The following is a 17,920-nucleotide window of genomic DNA, read 5'->3' as shown; positions in this document are numbered from 1 at the left end:
TTTGGATTAAGTGATATATTTTTGAGCACCATACCACGGAATATGATATACTAACAACAACAGTTATTTTTGTTTAACAATCAATTAGTACTGTGCGTATTTCAGGCAAACAGAAATACATTCTCCCCTGATGCAAGATGGCCACCGTTCACCTGACCATCCAAACCTGATAAAAATGCTTTTAAAATGACATTGTATCACAATTGCAACACAATATTCAATATTAGAAATTACTCCTACATTTTAGTTGATATTCATCACTATTTCCCAACTTATAATAAAATAAAATCCAAAAGATGCACAATGTTGATCTGGTTCAAACTAACATCTCACAATAACAATCCTCCATTCCTGATAACCAAACAAGAAACAGTCATTCATCAAAATTACAAGTTATTTAATATCAATTTATGACTTAAAATGAATTATCCGGCGTGCGAGGAATTTGTTTTCTGGTGCGGAAAGGATCATTATACAGTATTTCCGCCACCTGTTCAAGTTCCAAACCAACATCCCAAGTCCCCATGGCAACAGCATCTGCAAACTAACATAAACAATTGTAAATAACAGCACAACTCATTGAGATAACAAAAAAAAGTACCTGTTCAGCTAAATTATCACATTCCAGGTCCAAAATATTCTTTCCCGGGGTCTGAAGTGCTTTAATGGCCCTAGTGGTAAGCTATGATGAAAAAAGTAGATAAAAAGTGAACAAAATACATCCCTAAAGATGAATAATGACATCATAAGTACCTGTGGTGCTAAAGTTGGAATCTGAGGAGCTTCTGGCGACATGTCAAGAAGCACATCAAGTTTTATTGGATAGTGGTCTTCACATTCTTGGAGACTTTCATCTTCTTCAGGCAAGTTCAATGAAAACCTGCAGAAAAATAAGACTATTTCAGTTTGGTCACCAGACGTTTGGCCGCCAGATCTTTGGTCCCCGTTTAGGGTCTAGTCTAGTGTCTGCTCCGTATCTGTCTGTGGTGATTTCCCTCAACTCACCACAGTCATCAGAGAGCATGGATACTATCGGGAGGACTAGTGACGGACAGACCACCACTTTGGACTGCCCAGGTATCTGCCTCCCATTAAAAAAAAAAAAAAAACTGACAAAATGCTTACCTTTCGAGAACTGGCGAGATATTGCCTTCATCCTCTGCTGGATTATGGGCTAAAGACTTCTCTGGATTTTGACAAAAGCATCAATCATACATGCAATTGATCCAAAACTAGTCATTTTAGATGGCACTCACCAGGTAGAATGGGAGGAAACTGTGAAAACACGCTATTGTGGTCATCGCTTGGTCCTATTGGTGGGATAGACATGGGCGAAAGAAAATCTAGATCCTACAAAAATTTGGATTTAGACCACAAGCACAATGGTAGAATAATGAGAGCACCAAAACGATGCCTCACCGGATCGTCGTCGAGCAGTACGTCTTTTATTGTGTCCGACCATTTGTTGTCGGATTCGGATTCTAGCTCTAAGATGCCACTCATCACTTTTGGAGTTACCTCCTGGGAGATCTTTAATCTAGAACAAAAGTGTTTTTTAGATTTTACAAAATGATTTTTGTACTAAAAACAGAAAAAAATGATTTAAAAAATGACAATTATTAATTTAAAAGGAGGAAAATCATGAAATGTAATATACATCTATACTCTTCATTTGAATTTGATCCTAAAACAGAAAGTTTGCACTCATGATTAACTTTTCCGGACCGCACAAAATGATTTGGCGGACCAGATTTGGCCCACGGGCCGCCACTTTGACACCCAAAATTTTTCACACACCGAGCATTTATTTAGCCACAGGTGGGCTTACCGAAGGAGTTCAAGTCGAAGTTGTTGACTGGCCAATTCCTGCTGTCGGTCCTGTAATCGCTGCCGGTTGAGCGGAGGGGGGCGGAGCTTTCCGCGCTCCTCATTCAGGAGGCGCAGGGATTGGTTCAACAAATCCAAGGGGCAGAGGAGGTTCAGATGTCCGCCCTCGTACATTTTCCCCGAGCTCAACTGCCAAAACACACGTGAGGCATCATGGTCGTCACCTCAACAGCAAAGGGGGCGGGGTCTCACCTGTTGTGGGGATCGTTCGATCCTATCTCGTAAACTGGGCGGGATTTGGAGGACACAATCCGTGCCGTCCAGTACGTACTGATTATCTTCTCCTTTTAGGACGCTTTCCAAAATCTGGTTGTCTTCTTCAGTGTTGGACAGCATTGCGTCCACGTCTGACCACAGGGATCGAACCTGATGACAGTATTGGAGTTATTATGGGATACTATTATATATATATGTGTGCATTTAATCATGTTTGTATGAGAATTTCTTCAAATTTGACTGTTTACTGGAAGATAGGGCTGACCTTTACCCCAAAATGCAGACCTAGAAGGTCACTAAAGTTTCTTTTTAATTTCCAATGGAGTTTTTTTGAGTTCCGACCTTAATTGTTATTATTGAATATAACTAAAAATGAACCTAACAAACAGTAATTGAGAATTAACGTTAGAACTCCTAATTTAAGAAAAAAATATTCACTTTATGACCTTTTCAGCTTTATAATTGGAAGATTGTCCATCTTGTGAAGACTCTCCACTCTGCTGTCTGAAATGCAATTAAAAAAAATACAAGTTAAACTGACTGACCAACACAAAAACATAAAATAAATTCATAATACAGCCAAACCTACTTGAGCAGTTCATCATATTTCTGAGACTCAGCTTTGATTTTTTGTATAGACTTCATGGTATTCCTACAAGACAAAATGGACCCAAAATAAGTCTCCAATCCAGTTTGTGGGTTAAATTCTACAACTGGAACTCACCTTTCTCTTGTCTGATACTCCGACAGAACATTTTGCTGATGTTTCTCCAACTCTGAAAACCTTTTTTGGGCCATACGGAGTCTCTTAAGCGCCATGTGTCTAGACGCTGATGGATTGGCGGCAGTTTCTGGAACCCAACTATCATCTGAAGCAGAAAAAAAGTCTGTAACTTTAAAAAAAGACATAAATGTACCAACCTTACCTGTTTTGAAGGTTTTCAATTCCTGTGTGATGACGTGCATAGCAATATGGACTATCAAATTGATAAATTTGGGGCCTCCAGGAGTGAGTAACAATGAGCCAAGGATTTTGGAGCCTCCATATCCAGTTTCCTCCTAATAGCAAGAAAATGTCAATTCATATAACAATATAAATAAAAATAATGAATATATTCACCATAATTTCTCGCAGCCAAACGGCAGCCTTTTTGCGAAACACTGCGTTTTCTTTTTTACCAACTGCACCACAGAGAGGGGAATAGTATCTAAAAATGTGGAGAAATAAATTAATAAAATTCAACAGGCATTAAATAATCCGACGTACTTGAACGTCTCAAATCCGAACGTACCTGAAAGTCTCACGAAATCGTGTAGAATTGAGTTTTTCCAACAAGAAACCCATAACAATGTAGAAGGCGTCATTGTTTGGTTTATCAAACATATTTCTAACAAAAACACAAAACACTTTTAGCCCGGACGAGTACAATAATTCGATTATCATTTAAAGGATACCAAAAGGGAGACTTACGGGCTCAGAATTAGGCGTGGTAAACCACTAAACTTGCCAGGTTGAAAATCCAATACTAGTAGACAATTCCACAAATATTGGCCTAGATCTTTTTGTTGGCGATTGTTGCTCGCCATTGCAAAGTAAAACAAAAGAAAAAGATGAGGGAAAGGGCACTTAACGATCCCTCGATGTCTAGCTCACAATGTTTACCCTGCTAAGCTCATCTAAACATTACCGCCAAGTTTATACCAAATACCCGGATGTTGTCTTCTATGACAGTGGGTAATGGGTCGTGTCTTTTCCTCTTTTCTTGCACTATCGCCGTCTTGTGGCGCGGAGTATGAATTCATCTTGAAAAAGGTAAATAAAACACGTAAATAATCATCTATATCTGATTTTCTTAATGTTTTATAGTTTATAATTAAATCCAGTAGGGACTCGTGTTAATTTATAATCTATAGCCTATTATTTAATGAATATGGCACATTTATGACCATTAATTCCCTATCTAGCATGTTTTATTTATGTATTGTTATTATGCAGAAGATACTGCATTTATTTTGTATATGTTGTATTCATAATAATAATAAGCAAACATAGGCTTTGTCATCATCATTGACTCAACAAACAACAACAAACACACAATTGTAGAATACATATCATTAAACGGTATTATTTTTATTTCTTGGAGCACATACAAGTCAACATCTCCCCGCACAGTGTACTTTTTTTCCATATTTTTTGTCTGAAATTGTCAATTTTCATCACTGCAGTTCTTGTAAAACCAGCCGACAACACTCGCCCAGTTTGGAAGGATCAGAAACAGTAGAATATTGCGATATTTGCACATTAACCCCAAGTGACCGAGCCAAATCCCGAGCAGTTTGGTCTGCAGCCACAGTGGTCCCCAACGCCACCAACAACCTAAAAACAGCTTCTTTGTCCTGCACGGTCTCCAACGCCCTACTGGCCACGGACAAGCACTGCGCTTTAGCTTCCAGATCGGGTTGTGCGTGCAGACAGGTGGCGTAGTTGAGCACCAACGTAGCCAGGGCAATGTGGATGTTCTTATTGCAGACTGTGGCTAAATCGGCAGCCCGAGATAGGACAGCTTCGCGTTGACCCATGAGCAAGGCTCGCCCGTGTCCGCTTCCAAAGCAGTTGCACAGGGTCCGCAACGCCAGCATCTGATTGGCTGCCCGGCCGTCAGGTCTCATTAAGCTCAGAAGGTGGTTACAAAGCTGGACACCCTCCGCCTCGCCGCAAAGAGACTCGTTGACATGTGGGTGACGGACGGCTAGTCTGAGGATGTCCAAGACTGGAAATACGATGTCTAAATGGACAGAAAATAATTAGGAATGATTAATGTTAGGTCATTTTTTTCTGAATAAAAAATGAGGGTTAAAACCTTCAGGCCAATGAGAGGCTTTCCAGAGAAGGTTAATTTGCTGAATGGTGGGTGGGCATGCGTTTTGGGAGCTGACTGATGCTAAGAGGCTTTCCAGACTTTCCAGGAAATCTTCAGAGAGTTTGTGTTCTTGAGGAGCCCCGGCATTTAGTTCTTTTAGTTTGCCTAATTGAGAAAGGATGATGTTCATAGTTCTGAAAATGTGGGTATCATATGGCGTAAGCTTACCGACGATTTGTGAGATATTAGCTTGCTCAAAGGTAACACCGTCCGTCTTGGGGAAGTAAATGTTGGTGGTTCTTGGTTGTAGGCCTGCTGATGAGTAAGCACCCCCACCTATGAGAGAAAGTCAATTCAAATTAAAAAATGGGGGTTTTTTTTAGGATTAGCAAAACAATGATAAAGCTAGCATATTTGTTGACTGAACTTCAAACTGGAGATTTTTTTGGATGTTTTTTTTTATAAATTACATCTTCTATGGCAGGGGGTGGGCAAACTTTTGGGCCCGGGGTCCACATTGCTTTTCCCGGGCCGCACAAAATGATGCGTCGGGCCAAATTTGGCCCGCGGACCACCACTTTGACACCAGTAGGGCAAATGTCGGGGGTTACTAACTCACCTGTAAAAGGATCCGCTACACCTTGAGGAGCTACAGCATCAGTTGCGGAACCTGGGATGTAACGACCAGAGCCTGTGAAAGGATCGCCTCCAAAATTGGGCCTTCCGTCTGAGGAACCTGGAATGTACCGAGCTCCTCCTATTAAACAACAAACAAAAAAAACTCACTTGTACCTTTAAGCTCCTCCCACAATGGCATTTTTCTTACCAGTAAAAGGGTCCCCACTAGCAGGCTGTGTAGCTCCCACCACATGTCCTTTGGTGTTTTCGATGATAAAATTAGCCACTTGATCCAAAAACATGGGGCTGAGGTCGTTTTTCTGCAAAAAGTTGTGTGCGGTGAGCCAGGGGTCTTCTGACACATTGTAAGGCAGCTTCATGGACGGACCACCCTCATTAACGTCAATTGTGAAGACGTAGTCGTACTCCTGTGGATGATATGTGGGTTAAGAAGGGTAATTTGTAGGGGGTTTTAGGGTCTTTCAATGTAGACTTACCTTTCCTTCGTACATGACACTTTTGGAGGTCTGTTGGTTGGATCCGCCCACCACGTCGCCGATTTTTACCCAGCGACTGTCACTCACACTCCACTGATAGGCTTCCACCTTGTCCCCATCTTTTATCAGTCGAGTTTGGCCATCACGATTCCCTAAAAAGACCCCAAAAAAATCCAAAATGATTTTTGAACTAAAAAAGCAGAAAAAAATGCATAAAAAAATGACAATTATTGATTTAAAAGGGGAAAATCAGGAAATATAATATACATCTATATCTATCATTTTAATTTGATCCTAAAACAGAAAGTCAGCACTTATGATTAACTTTCCCGGACCACACAAAATGATGCAAAGGTCCAGATTTGGCCCCCGGGCCGCCACTTTAACACACATGCTGTAGGCAATGTTCTCTCTAATTTTTTTGTTGGTTCCTCTATTTTTTCATGTAAAACATGCTGTAAAACACACAAAAAATTAAGAGTGGACAGAACTAGTCACAAAAAAAAAATGTTTGGATTTTATTTACTACGCGCCATATGATTGCTGCTGTGCAGAGTAGTGCACAACAGCTTAGAGGGAACATTGGCTGTAAATGGTATTTCATTTTTTAATTTTAATACCTGGCTCATCGAGGTGTTCCCGTCCAGGAAGCTCCTCAATTTTAATATCTCCAAGGTCTCCAGTCTTGGGGTCAATGGTGGCCTTGGAAAGCTCATCCTCAAAAGCCTGAAGGTCCTCCGCACTGGCCACGCGATCTTCGGCTTCCGTGAAAACTCGGATGATGCCGTCGCTAGGAGTCGATAAGAGCAAGTCAATAACAGCCAAATTGACTAAAAAAAAACACTAAACAGGGTTCAAAGGTCACCTTGCACCAACAGCAATGTCTCCATTGGCTAAAATGCAACAGCACCAAACGGACTGAGCGGGTAGGCGAATTGTCTGAGTACATTCCTCACCCCGCCATACTCTCACGGTTCGGTCTTCTCCTGTGCTGACAAAATCTGGGCGGAGCATAAGAATAACTTGTGGCTATTAACAGTCCAAAAAAACGTGATTCGGGTTTGACAAACCTCGGCCATTGGGAAAAATGGCGATGCTGTAGATGTAGTTAGTATGTCCGTAGTACACCTGAGCACATTCACCCGTCACCAGCCATCTTCTAATACTTGTGTCATTACTACAGGAGAAGAACTCGGTGTTGCTGATTACTACCAGACCTCGTACGCAGTCCTCATGACCTGTAAGGCAAAAAAATAATAAAAATACTAGTAATAATACTGTATTTTCATGACTATAAGGCGCACAAAAGTCTTAAAGTACTAAAAGTCTTAGTACTTAGTAGTAGTCTTAGTACTAAAATTGTTAAAAAATCAAATAAATCAGTCAATATAGAAATAGCACTTGTCATTGACACTGAGGCTAAAAATACAATGCACCGGATAGTCGTGAAAACCAGATTTTATGCTAGGATAGCTTCCACATAGGCTACCTGTATAAGTATTTTCGCATCGTCCTGCTTTCCAAAGCTTGATGGTTCTATCCGCCGATCCAGACAGCATGAGTCCTTGTTCGGGTAACATGGCCACCGCCCAAACCGCTGCCGAATGACCCTGTCAAAAGAATGACAGATGTTCAAATCAAACTGTGTTAAAAGTTAAAAATAACCATTAAACATACCTGTAGTGTCATCATGCACTTTTCACTTAGCCATACTTTGGCAGTGGTGTCCCAAGAACCACTTAAAAGAGTCCCAAACTTCCCAGAGGACAAAGTACAAACTGCAAAACATTCAAAAAGTGACTTAAGAAGATATTTTATTTTGAAAAGTAAAACTATGCTCTTTATTTTCAATAGGGTTTAAGTCAGGGATTGGAATGGAAGGACTTACCTGTGTTTTTGTGGCCTGTTAGCGTGTATACAGGATTTGGTTTATCCAGAGTAAATACACAAATGTTGTTATCGTTACCCCCGGTGGCAATAAGTCCGCGGGGGTACATCTCACTGGGTCCAATGATGCATACACATGATACAAAATTGGAGTGTCCGGATATACATTGCATCTCCTTGAAAGCATTGTCCGGACTGTGAAGAAAAAGAAGAAAAAAAACAGTGAATAATGCGATCATGGTAAAATTACCTTGAGTTACGAGCTTCATCAATACAGTCAATACACTACTCCAGCATTTGACTTGCGATGTCAAACTTTACTTTATTAAAAGCTGCCTCTGAATGAATGACAACGCTAATTGTTGTACTACTTTGCACAACGGGATTACAGACAAATTAATATAACTATTAGTGTTGATATGAAAGAGAATTCGTACACTGATTTCGAACTTGAGTGATTTATGAATACTTAGGATGACTATTTGTATGATTGTAGGCTAAGGCTAGCTACCTTGAATTTGGGACCCAGATCCTGCCGGTCCGGTCTCTGGACACCGAAACGAAGCCTCCTTCTGGGAAAGCAGCCGCTGCGAGACCCCGGACGTCCATTTCGTGACCCGGAATAGAGCATCGGAGTCTGTAAGAGTTGGACTGCGCCGTATTTTCCTCCATTTTCACAGTGAAACCCAGAAGAACCGCGGGAGGACCCCTGGTTGCCTGTCACCACCCGGGCTAATAGCTAGCGGAAGTAGAATGATGTCACTTGCTTATTTTGTTTTTTATAACATTTTTTATTTATATTTCTTTAACTGAATTGTGCATGTTTGTGTTTTTTCCCACTGTTTTTGTTATGTTTGTGATTGGACAATAAATCACCTGATATGAGTTTTTTGTTTGTACAACGACGGGTAAACACACTTAAAACGGAATTAAATGAGGTTGTATTCAAAAAGACACATCAAATATGGCGACAACGTCAACGTTCAACCTACATGTAAAATGACCGAAAATATATGTTTATATTTATTATTGTATTTTTATAAAGCCTACCTCTGGCCCAAACTGTAGTTTTTTTAATTGCGTCCCTGATTGAACATGAACTTAATGATATCACTCATTAAAGGATAAAAACATAATAGGCAACGCAAATGCTGTGACGTCACGCCAAAGTCGTCGAAAATTCCTAATTTTTGCATCAAAGTTCGTCATTTGGTGTTAAGAAAAACTGATTTACTCTAAAAATACACTTTTTACTTTAACCAAACACAGAAACTTCGGTGTAACAAATTAACTGTGCCTCTGACGGCCATAGACGTCCAATATATGAAGAATGTAATCTTAACAGCATAATATTTGGTCATAATTCAACAATTTTGTGACTGTGTAGACATTTCTTTATTCTAGAAAAGAAAAACAAATGTAAATAATTCCTCACATAGCACACACAATTATTCCACATGATAAACAAAAATAAACTGATCATTTTGGATAAGTTTCATTTATCAAAAATCATATTAGCAGCTGTCATGAGTTTTTTTGTGCTTTTAAAGCGACAACTGACTTTGGCTGAATAAATTGTGAATTCCAGGTAAAACAAAAAACAAAAAAGACACACACAAAATGCTCCTAAGTGCTTTGTCAATAATTAATAAACTAAACAATCATCTACTCTATTCCTCATAGTAAAATAGTAGTTTAAAAAAAAACACATTTTAATCCAGTTCATACCAGGAAAACAGCCGAGGGCAAAATAAAGGTAAAAAATTGGTCAACATTGTACCTGCTTTTTGTTGTTGTTGTTTTTCTCGTCAAAACGCAAAAGCTTTTCAAACTACAGGTATCATTTGGAATTAATATGTTGAATAAAAGAGTAGTCAGGAGGTAGGTGAGACAGTGCAGATATCATAAAAACACATAAGAACTGACATTTTGAATCGCAGTGTTTCCAAAACAGTGAAAAAACGTTGTGTTGGCAAATATTTCAAATGACAAACTTTCCATTGGAAATGAAATCCCAAGTTTGGCTTTAAAAGTACATAAAGTACATTTTTAAACACAAAAAACACTGGTGAGAACAAAAAAACAAGTGCTAGATAGCTGTCACCATGGCAACCCCCAAATTCTTAAAAAAAAATCTCTTATAGTCTTATGGGAAGTTAATTCCATCTTTACTTTCAAAACGGCGCATTTCGTCTCTCTTAATGAGAGTTGACTTGTTCCACTTTGATGCCCACCAGCGATGGCGGCATCTGGGTGGCGACGGCGGGGGAGGAGCTTGGAGGTGAAGCCCGCAGGGTCCCGGTGGAGGACGAGGTGACGGCCGGTCGAATCAGGGGCGGCGGCGGGTGGTTATGAGGAGCCCGGTTCTGTAGTGGGCGGGTCTGCAGCGGCGGCGGTTGGCGGAGCAAACTGGGCGGGGCCGAGGGCGGAGCCGGGCGTAACAGCGGCGGGGGCTGCGACAAAGACGAGGGGGTTTGGGTAGAGGAATGGGGGGAGGAGCTTCCGGTGGTGTCTGGAGAGGAATCTTCCATCTTGACCTGGAGAAGGAACAAAACAGGGTTGCCAGGTTGAAATTTAAAGGACGTCATAGAGTATGAAAGTGTTCACCCACCTCTTCGTCCTCGGCGCCCCCTTCACTGGAGGTCGGCATATCTTGGTCACACCTCCTTAAGTCCCGGGTGGCGACTTGTTCGGCGGCCCACTCCCTGAGGACCTCGTCCAGGTTGAATCTGCGGCGGTAGCTCACCAGGAATGAGCTCACCTGTGAGTATGAGAGTTAAGATGGGGTGACTGGGTGATTGAGTGGGGGGCGGGGCTTGTTGGGGGAAAGGGTTACCTGAGTGGATGTTTTGTTTCCGATGACTTCGGCGATGGCGGAGAAGTCTTTGCCGTAGCGGCGGATTGCTATGGGGGAAAAAATTGGTGAAAATACATAATTAGATTTTTTTGGGGGGGATTTTTGTAGTTTTGATACAAAATAGAATTAAGAGTCAAAAATATGTCTGCCTTCAAAGTAAAAATCTAAAGAAAATCATTATTTCAGTTTTTTTCCCTTTAAATTGATAAAAAATGCATAATTAGATTTTTTGGAGTGGATTTTTGTAGTTTTGATACAGAATGAGTAGGGGCAAAAAAATTAAGTCAAAAATATGTCTGCCTCCAAAGTAAAAATCTAAAAAAATATCATCATATCATGTTTTTCCCCCTTTAAATTGATGAAAAGTACATAATTTGATTTTTTGCGGAGTGGATTTTCTGTAGTTTTGATACAAAATGCGTTTTTAGTAGCATTATTGTAGTGAACTACGGACTATTTGTAGTATTTGTCTCCACCTTGTGGGCAAGATGTGTCTTGCTCCACTTTTTAAAACTAGCTCTACAATGTCTTGGTGGCTTGCAAATCATCCAAAAAAGTATGCAAATGTTGTTTACCTTGGACCGCCAGCAATTGCTCCTCCGACGTCCATCGAGCGTTCATTTTGGAAGTGGCCTGCAAAACAGTACCGCCCCCTTTATGAGTAGCCAATCACAAGCAAAAAAAAACAAAACAAATCAATCTACCTCAGTCGGTTTGAAACCATCCACCCCTTCATTGAGGCTCAGTTTCAAACAGCTGTTGCTCTGTTTAATACTTTGAACCTGAAAGTGAAAGTACTCGGTTTAGCAGGTGGCGCTAGAGAGCTAACGTAGCATCAACGGGGGGAGATTGCGCACCTGTCGTTTGAGCGACACAAGCTGTGTGTCCAGCTGTCGTATCGTCAAAACGCCGGAATCGTGCGAGGCGGATAGAGACGTGATGTCGGCTTGCTCGAGGTACATGCCCTTGGGCGGCCGGCGTCGTGCTCGCAGCGGGTGATGGCGGTATTGAGCCCCGACGTTTTCCTTCTTGATCGGGCCGGAACGACCGGGGATTATTTTGTCCGAGGGGGCGTGGCTGGCGTTCTGTTTGGCGGCCTAGGTGGGGATGAGAGTTGACCGGATTTAGACCAATTAGATCGCATGTGGGCTGGACCATTTTAGATAGAATATTTAGATTTTATTTTTAATAAATGGATTAAAAGCTCTGAATATTCAGTTTTTTTATAGATCTAAAACAATGTTTATTTTAGCTTTTTTTAAATATATTTTTAGATTTTACAAAATGATTTTTGAACTAAAACACAGCCAAAAATTGATTAAAAAAATGACAATTATTGATTTAAAAGGGGGAAAATCAGGAAATGTAATATACATCTATACTCTCCATTTGAATTTGATCCTAAAACAGAAAATCAGCATTCATAATTGACTTTCCCGGACCGCACAAAATGATGCGGCGGACCAGATTTGGCCCCCGGGCCGCCACTTTGACACCCATAGACTTTTGGGACATTTTTTGAATGTTTTTTTCAACATACTCACCTCCTTTTTGGCGAATAGCTCAAAGTCACTGTCACTGCCGGGATCTCCTTCTTCTAGCTCGTCATTGCTACATTTAAAAAAAAAAAAACAGGTTTTATATTGTTTATTTGGGGGCGTGGCTTAATGTACTCACCTATCATCTTTTTCTCTCTTACTAATCAATCTCCTAGCTTGTCTGTCCATGACCGAGGTTCTAGTTCTTGTCTTCTTCCAGCCATAGTAGTACTTCACTAGGCTGGATATCACCTTATCTGGCAGCTAAAAACAAACAAAACAGTTTCTCAATGTATTTATAAGCCTGGTGGGCTGCCAGGCTTTTTTTTCAAGTATTATTTGTCAATGTCTCCTGGTCCTTATTCAAAAAAACCAATATTAACTTAACATTTTTATCATTTAATTGACTTTTTGGGGGTGTTCTCACCATTTGTTGAATCCGATGAAAGCTCTTCCCATGAAAACTGAAAGCCTGCTCAAATAAAACTTTATCTTCCACCGTCCACTCGTCGGGGAATGGCGTAAAATTAGCCAAGTCGGCTAACGAGCGCTCCACGTCGTGCTTGTGCCACAGTAGCATACCCAGAGCCTGACGATGTTCGCATGTAAGGGTGCTTGAGCAAACCACATGATAATATAAAAAGCAATCTTACCTGCTCCATGTTGTAGCCATGTTTTTCTTTCGCCATTAGGATGTATTCGTCCACTGTCAGGGACCAAAATGACACAGAAAAATAATAAATTAATGACAAAACAAGGCGTATACTCCAAAAAATGTTTTAAAAAAAGTGCATACACATTGTATCCGACAGTTGACCATTAGGACACCAAACCAACATGCTTCTTTGGTCCTTCTCATCATGACGAGCCATTCCGTCTGTAATGCAAACCCGTGTTCATAATACTAGTCTGTTTGGGCAAAAATAAGTCCAGGAAGGACTTTTGAGTCCAGAACTGACCTTGTTTGAAGTCTGGGATCTGAGCCTGGTAGTCTCCGCCCACTCGGATCATACTATCTGTGGAAAATAGACATATTTTTTGTAGTTTTTTCATTTAATGACAAATGTGGGCGTGGCCAAGAAGACAACATGGTTAAATGTGAAGATATACAACTAGGGTTGGGCAATTTTTAGCATTTTTTGTTTTTTTCTGGAAAAACAGTGACGCCGTGACAAAATTGTGTGTTTATAGGGAACCTATGGCTCGAGAGCCATATGTGGCTCTGTCCATGAGTGCATATGGCCCAAACTTTAATTATAATTTAGTTTTTCATTACTTATCCCATTTATACGGATTGATTAGCAATAGCATAAGAATGTTAAAACAAAACAGAGACTTTTAGTGATTAAAAAGTGGTCAAATAACAAAAAAAATAATGTTTTATTGGAACAAACCATGAGCATGTTCATCATCGCTGCTTTCCTCCTCGGAATGTGGTTGACTGTTGCCATTGATGACGGTTTTAGCTCGGCTTCTTGATAGGACGCCGGTCCCTGAACGCTCCATCACCGAGGGCATGACTAGTTAAGGACCCTGGACAGTTCAAAATTTAAAAAAATACACTTTTATTTCTATTTAACTGAACAATACACTTTTCAAACTCAATAGGAATCATCGCATAATGGGAGACTCTGTAAGGGGGTCTTTGTCTCTCAAAAAAGACCCCCACCCACCCCCTGTTACGCCCCCCTCCCTTCCCAAACAGCAACAGCTGTCCCAACATGAACATATTCATAAATATATTTCTATATATTTCAATGATACGTGCATTTTAAAGTAAATCATAACAACTTTTTACTCCATATGATCATTATTATTAATTTTTAATGATGAATTGCGGTTAAATCGCGTTTGTGGTAGCCTCGGTCACGCGGATGGGTAGCCTCGGTCAAAAGGATGATTTTAGTGAATTTTGAGCAGAATTAAGATTGAAAAATGATCAAAACAGAATTTATACGTGAATTTTAGGATTAAAAAACGACATGCTGAAGAATCGGTGATTTATTTTTGGACGTATTGACGTTTTGATGATGCGCACTTTGTCATTGGCCACCTTCCAATAACGCTGAATAGCAATTTAACGTATTTTAAAGGCAGAAATAATCCAAATATAACATTTAAATGACAGAATACCCTTCTTTGTTGATGATTCTTATGATAAAACATAAGTCCGTCCCTTTTGTTTTCAGTACGCTCCACGTCGATCGAATCTAGTGGAAGTCATTTAAAAGTCGCCTTTTGGGGGTCGAAATCAACCCCGATTTTCGCGTGGGATTCCATCGCTTCGTGGGAAGTTACTATTTGTTTGAAATAATGGCCGGTGATCTTATTTCTTAGTCCGATCGCTTTTCCTTAACATAGTTGGGATGCTACTACCGTTAGCCACTTAGCTCGCGGATGCTAGCACCTCCGCGTTACATTAGTAACGTTTACTCCGAGTTGGGAGTCAACATAACAGTCGCGTTGTACCTGCGTGCCTCGGTCCTCCGCCGGATTAAAAACTTATGCGTGGCTCTCTAATTCACCGTGGCTTTGATAATCTCCTCCGATCTCCCAAAATAATGATTTATTCCCTCAGATTACGCTTTAATTCCCCAAAAAAAGAGAATACAATGAACACAAGCAGCGGCGTGGAGCACAAATGGAAGCAGCCGGCGAGCCGAACGTCTCCCTCAGAATCGCTCAGTATTCCTCCGCCGAAGCCTCCCAGCTTCCCCGTTTGTACTGAGAGGCGACAAAATAGTCCCCGTGACACGCTCCTTTCCATCTTGCGTGGAATCTGCATCCACGGTAGTGTACATCAAGGAATAGGTTGGTCCAAATGTTTAAGAACACCCCAAGCGGACTACTTTAACGGGTGCCTGCGGAGGGATGTGACAAGTGTGCATCTCTGTACTCCGCCAGGCTGTCCAGACTTGCACTCATGTATGCAGGGTGGGGGGGGGGGGGGGGGGGTGGGGGGGGGGGGGTTTAGTCGGTTTTTTTGGGGTGTGGTAGTGCTAGGGGAGGATACTTTTATGGTGTTAGTTTCAGAATAGGAATTTATCCCACACCTGAGCATCCCATCATGAGGAGGTGCGTGCAAAGTGCAAAAAGGAGCAAGAAAAAGCATGTCCTCCTTCATTCTTTATGGGCCTCCTCCTCACACTCCATCCATGGTTGCCTTGTCACTCCCAAGGCCTCCTTTCCCCTCCCCCATTTTAGCACAATGCTACTTGACTCCCCCTACCCTCCCTTTTCACCTCCTCCTCTCATTAGTCAAGTCCAAGGTGCTCACCATTTTCTTCTTTTTCATTCCTCCATGAAGTACTCCTAGTTTTTCTCATAGCCATAGCTTATCTGGCAACCTCAGTTCATCACTCTTCATATTAATGATTGCTATTTTACTTATTAAGTGACGAAAAATAAACAAATATAATGCGGTAGATACTCATTTAAAAGTCTAAAATGTTCTTCAAAGTGGACAGGGTGTCTCGTCAGTATGCAGTACATGCAAGATGCTGTAGATGGCACTGTATGACGCTTTTAGGTTGACTTCGTGAGTTGAATGCTTGGTGACGTCATACCTCTACTTACGAATGTCTGTAGATACGATTTTTTTAGGTTATATGAGCAAATGTGATATAAAAAAAGTTGTTGTACGACGTATACAATTTAAAATGTGTAAAATATGGACGTCTACAGACGTTAATGGGTGCTATAAACCTTTTGAATAAAAGCATAAGTGACTGGAGTCGAATTCATGCACATTTTTATTGAACAGTTATATAAAATACGAATTTTTTTCATCGTTGCAAGTGCATGCCTCATCTGCCAACAGTTTTAAAGTTAAATTACAAAAAGCAAGGCTTCATGTCATGTATGTGAATTACTTGGGCACTTAAGCAGTTTCTTAAAAAAGATCAACCTATTATTATTCATTTTTTTGAAGTATTTTGCAGTATCAAACCTGTAACTGATATACAAAGCAGAGTTCCAAATAATATGAAGAATCCTTTGAGTCACTTTTGTGGCACATTTACAAAAAAAAATGAAGAAAATTTTCTTCTTTATTTTGTGTTTTTTTGGAGTTTTTTTGTCCTTTGAAAAATAAAATAAAAATGTTTTGGGGAACTTTTTATGTGACACCGATCATGCATTTTTTTGGAGCTCCGACATGGTAAACAAACACCTCACGAGAATTTTCAAACATGCGTAAATTGTGTGCACGTATTTAAAAAATAAAATAAAAGAAGGCAGAGCGCGTGATGTTTTTTTTTGTTGAAAATATGTAAGGTAAATGTTTCCAGTATATGTTCACTAAAGAGCAATATAATTCAAATTTCGCATTTTTCAGTTCTTTGACTTTTATAAAACATGCATAGGCAGACACTTGATTCATATTTCTTATTTTTTTTTACACAATATAACTTTTTCTATCCTCACTTTGTTCGTAATACTTTAAAAAGAGAAAAAAAATGAACACTCGTTTCCAGCAAGCCTTAATAAATGGAACTTTCCCTTCCAAAATAAAAGACAAATAAACATAATAGCAAATGATAAATGTAAATTCCAGTTATGAAAACTCAAGAAAATAGTTATTCATTAGAGTTTTTTAGCCATTATACAAGAAAAATAGAGAAAAAAACAAAAAAAATCAGGTTATTAAAGCACACACCCAAAAAGAACCTGAGGTAAGCGTAATATGTACATAACCATAAAACATTCCATTTTTTGGCATTTCCACAACATTCGTTTTTTTTAAGACTGCCTAATTCATTTCTATATTAAAACCAGAGCAAAAAAAAAAATCAATAAATAATTCTTACTTAGTTTGTACACCCTTACATCTTTATAAAAAAACGGCAGCTCATCCTGTCCTTTTTTTTAGTGCTGTGTTTTTTTTTGTAAACGTACAATAGTTAGTAAGAAGATAAATGAGCGAGGGTCTTCTGAGAAGAAATAAAATCAAAGATAAAGCCATCCTCATCATTCTCGCTCCGGCGTATCGCGTGCAGAGTGGCGTCCGAGCGAGCAATAACTTAGCAGATTTGACGAAATATTCCAAGGCATACCCAAAGACGAGCAACATGACACGCCCCCTTTACCCGAGAGCGACCCGTACATGCTGTAGTACCCCCTTTTGACCATTAAGCGGCCTCTTATTGGACCGCCCCGCCACCACCGCCAACGCCACTGGTGCTTCCTTTGCTGTCCGTTCCATTGCTCTCCGAACACAGCGCCTTGTTGAGCGAATTGAGGCTGGCGTCCGAGGGGAGGGCGTCCCGTCGGGGGGGCATCCTCTCGTTGATACGGTCCAGGCCTTTGGCTTCCGCGAAGCTGGTGATCTTGTGCTGGGGTGAGAAACCTTTAATGGCTGTGGAGATAGAACAAAAAAGGGACCTCGGGTTGTGAAATTTAAAGGGCTGAGGTTAAAGAATAGTACATGGGTTCAGCGGACCCTTGGCGAACACCCTTTGCGACATTTAAAAGGAAAGAAGACAGCCCATAATATTCCAGGTGGTAGAAAGTTGTTATTTAGTCTTATTTAATGATTTAGAGATATTTAAAATAGTATAG

General features: G+C 40.4%; 4 protein-coding genes and 1 non-coding gene across 6 annotated transcripts in view; all 5 read right to left on the bottom strand.

Annotated features, from left to right (window-relative positions):
- Nucleotides 1–380: 380 nt before the first annotated feature.
- haus6 (HAUS augmin-like complex, subunit 6) lies at nt 381–3,808 on the bottom strand. Its single transcript, XM_077742676.1, has 15 exons — nt 3,575–3,808; nt 3,396–3,491; nt 3,224–3,311; nt 3,030–3,162; nt 2,828–2,972; nt 2,693–2,755; nt 2,550–2,607; nt 2,080–2,253; nt 1,829–2,016; nt 1,420–1,537; nt 1,257–1,350; nt 1,126–1,186; nt 754–880; nt 602–682; nt 381–544 (listed from the first exon to the last, which is right to left on the bottom strand). Exons 1-15 carry the CDS (start codon nt 3,688–3,690, stop codon nt 416–418), a joined length of 1,671 nt encoding a protein of 556 aa, XP_077598802.1. The 5' UTR covers nt 3,691–3,808; the 3' UTR covers nt 381–415.
- LOC144214011 (small Cajal body-specific RNA 8) lies at nt 961–1,091 on the bottom strand. The gene has a single exon (XR_013330221.1).
- A 393-nt stretch (nt 3,809–4,201) lies between the features above and the next one.
- plaa (phospholipase A2-activating protein) lies at nt 4,202–9,082 on the bottom strand. The gene is made up of 14 exons (XM_077742246.1): nt 9,017–9,082; nt 8,478–8,705; nt 7,968–8,161; nt 7,757–7,857; nt 7,569–7,689; nt 7,150–7,317; nt 6,945–7,080; nt 6,700–6,869; nt 6,080–6,231; nt 5,791–6,010; nt 5,584–5,721; nt 5,193–5,300; nt 4,965–5,129; nt 4,202–4,889 (listed from the first exon to the last, which is right to left on the bottom strand). Exons 2-14 carry the CDS (start codon nt 8,636–8,638, stop codon nt 4,321–4,323), a joined length of 2,403 nt encoding a protein of 800 aa, XP_077598372.1. The 5' UTR covers nt 8,639–8,705; nt 9,017–9,082; the 3' UTR covers nt 4,202–4,320.
- A 255-nt stretch (nt 9,083–9,337) lies between these two features.
- Nucleotides 9,338–15,050, bottom strand: rcor2 (REST corepressor 2). Its single transcript, XM_077742247.1, has 14 exons — nt 14,831–15,050; nt 13,756–13,894; nt 13,321–13,377; nt 13,158–13,238; nt 13,015–13,067; nt 12,789–12,950; nt 12,501–12,625; nt 12,368–12,434; nt 11,681–11,920; nt 11,528–11,605; nt 11,399–11,456; nt 10,803–10,870; nt 10,578–10,727; nt 9,338–10,503 (listed from the first exon to the last, which is right to left on the bottom strand). The coding sequence occupies exons 2-14, from the start codon at nt 13,877–13,879 to the stop codon at nt 10,165–10,167; spliced, it is 1,602 nt and encodes a 533-aa protein (XP_077598373.1). The 5' UTR covers nt 13,880–13,894; nt 14,831–15,050; the 3' UTR covers nt 9,338–10,164.
- A 1,045-nt stretch (nt 15,051–16,095) lies between these two features.
- LOC144213495 (protein phosphatase 3 catalytic subunit alpha) overlaps nt 16,096–17,920 on the bottom strand; it is a 41,435-nt gene continuing 39,610 nt past the window's right edge. For both annotated transcript variants that reach the window (XM_077741989.1, XM_077741991.1), the window contains one exon: nt 16,096–17,717. In XM_077741989.1, coding sequence (XP_077598115.1) covers nt 17,503–17,717 — 215 coding nt within the window. In that variant the 3' untranslated portion in view covers nt 16,096–17,502. The remainder of the gene's footprint in view (nt 17,718–17,920) is intronic.

This window comes from Stigmatopora nigra, chromosome 20 (assembly GCF_051989575.1).
Source record: "Stigmatopora nigra isolate UIUO_SnigA chromosome 20, RoL_Snig_1.1, whole genome shotgun sequence".
NCBI lineage: Eukaryota > Metazoa > Chordata > Actinopteri > Syngnathiformes > Syngnathidae > Stigmatopora > Stigmatopora nigra.
This window is presented reverse-complemented; position numbering and strand designations above follow the sequence as displayed.

Excerpts from the sequence above, each read along its gene's own strand:
- rcor2 (XM_077742247.1), bottom strand. The coding sequence starts at position 13,879 with ATGCCCTCGGTGATGGAGCGTTCAGGGACCGGCGTCCTATCAAGAAGC. Across the intron at positions 11,457-11,527 it reads ATGGTTTCAAACCGACTGAG|GCCACTTCCAAAATGAACGC; the intron begins GTAGATTGATTT and ends ACTGTTTTGCAG. Across the intron at positions 10,871-11,398 it reads GCAATTGCTGGCGGTCCAAG|CAATCCGCCGCTACGGCAAA; the intron begins GTAAACAACATT and ends TTTCCCCCATAG.
- plaa (XM_077742246.1), bottom strand. The coding sequence starts at position 8,638 with ATGGAGGAAAATACGGCGCAGTCCAACTCTTACAGACTCCGATGCTCT. Across the intron at positions 8,162-8,477 it reads ATCTGGGTCCCAAATTCAAG|TCCGGACAATGCTTTCAAGG; the intron begins GTAGCTAGCCTT and ends TTTTCTTCACAG. Across the intron at positions 5,722-5,790 it reads TAGTGGGGACCCTTTTACTG|GAGGAGCTCGGTACATTCCA; the intron begins GTAAGAAAAATG and ends GTTGTTTAATAG.
- haus6 (XM_077742676.1), bottom strand. The coding sequence starts at position 3,690 with ATGGCGAGCAACAATCGCCAACAAAAAGATCTAGGCCAATATTTGTGG. Across the intron at positions 3,163-3,223 it reads TTTGGCTGCGAGAAATTATG|GAGGAAACTGGATATGGAGG; the intron begins GTGAATATATTC and ends TCTTGCTATTAG. Across the intron at positions 2,017-2,079 it reads TCGAACGATCCCCACAACAG|TTGAGCTCGGGGAAAATGTA; the intron begins GTGAGACCCCGC and ends GTGTTTTGGCAG.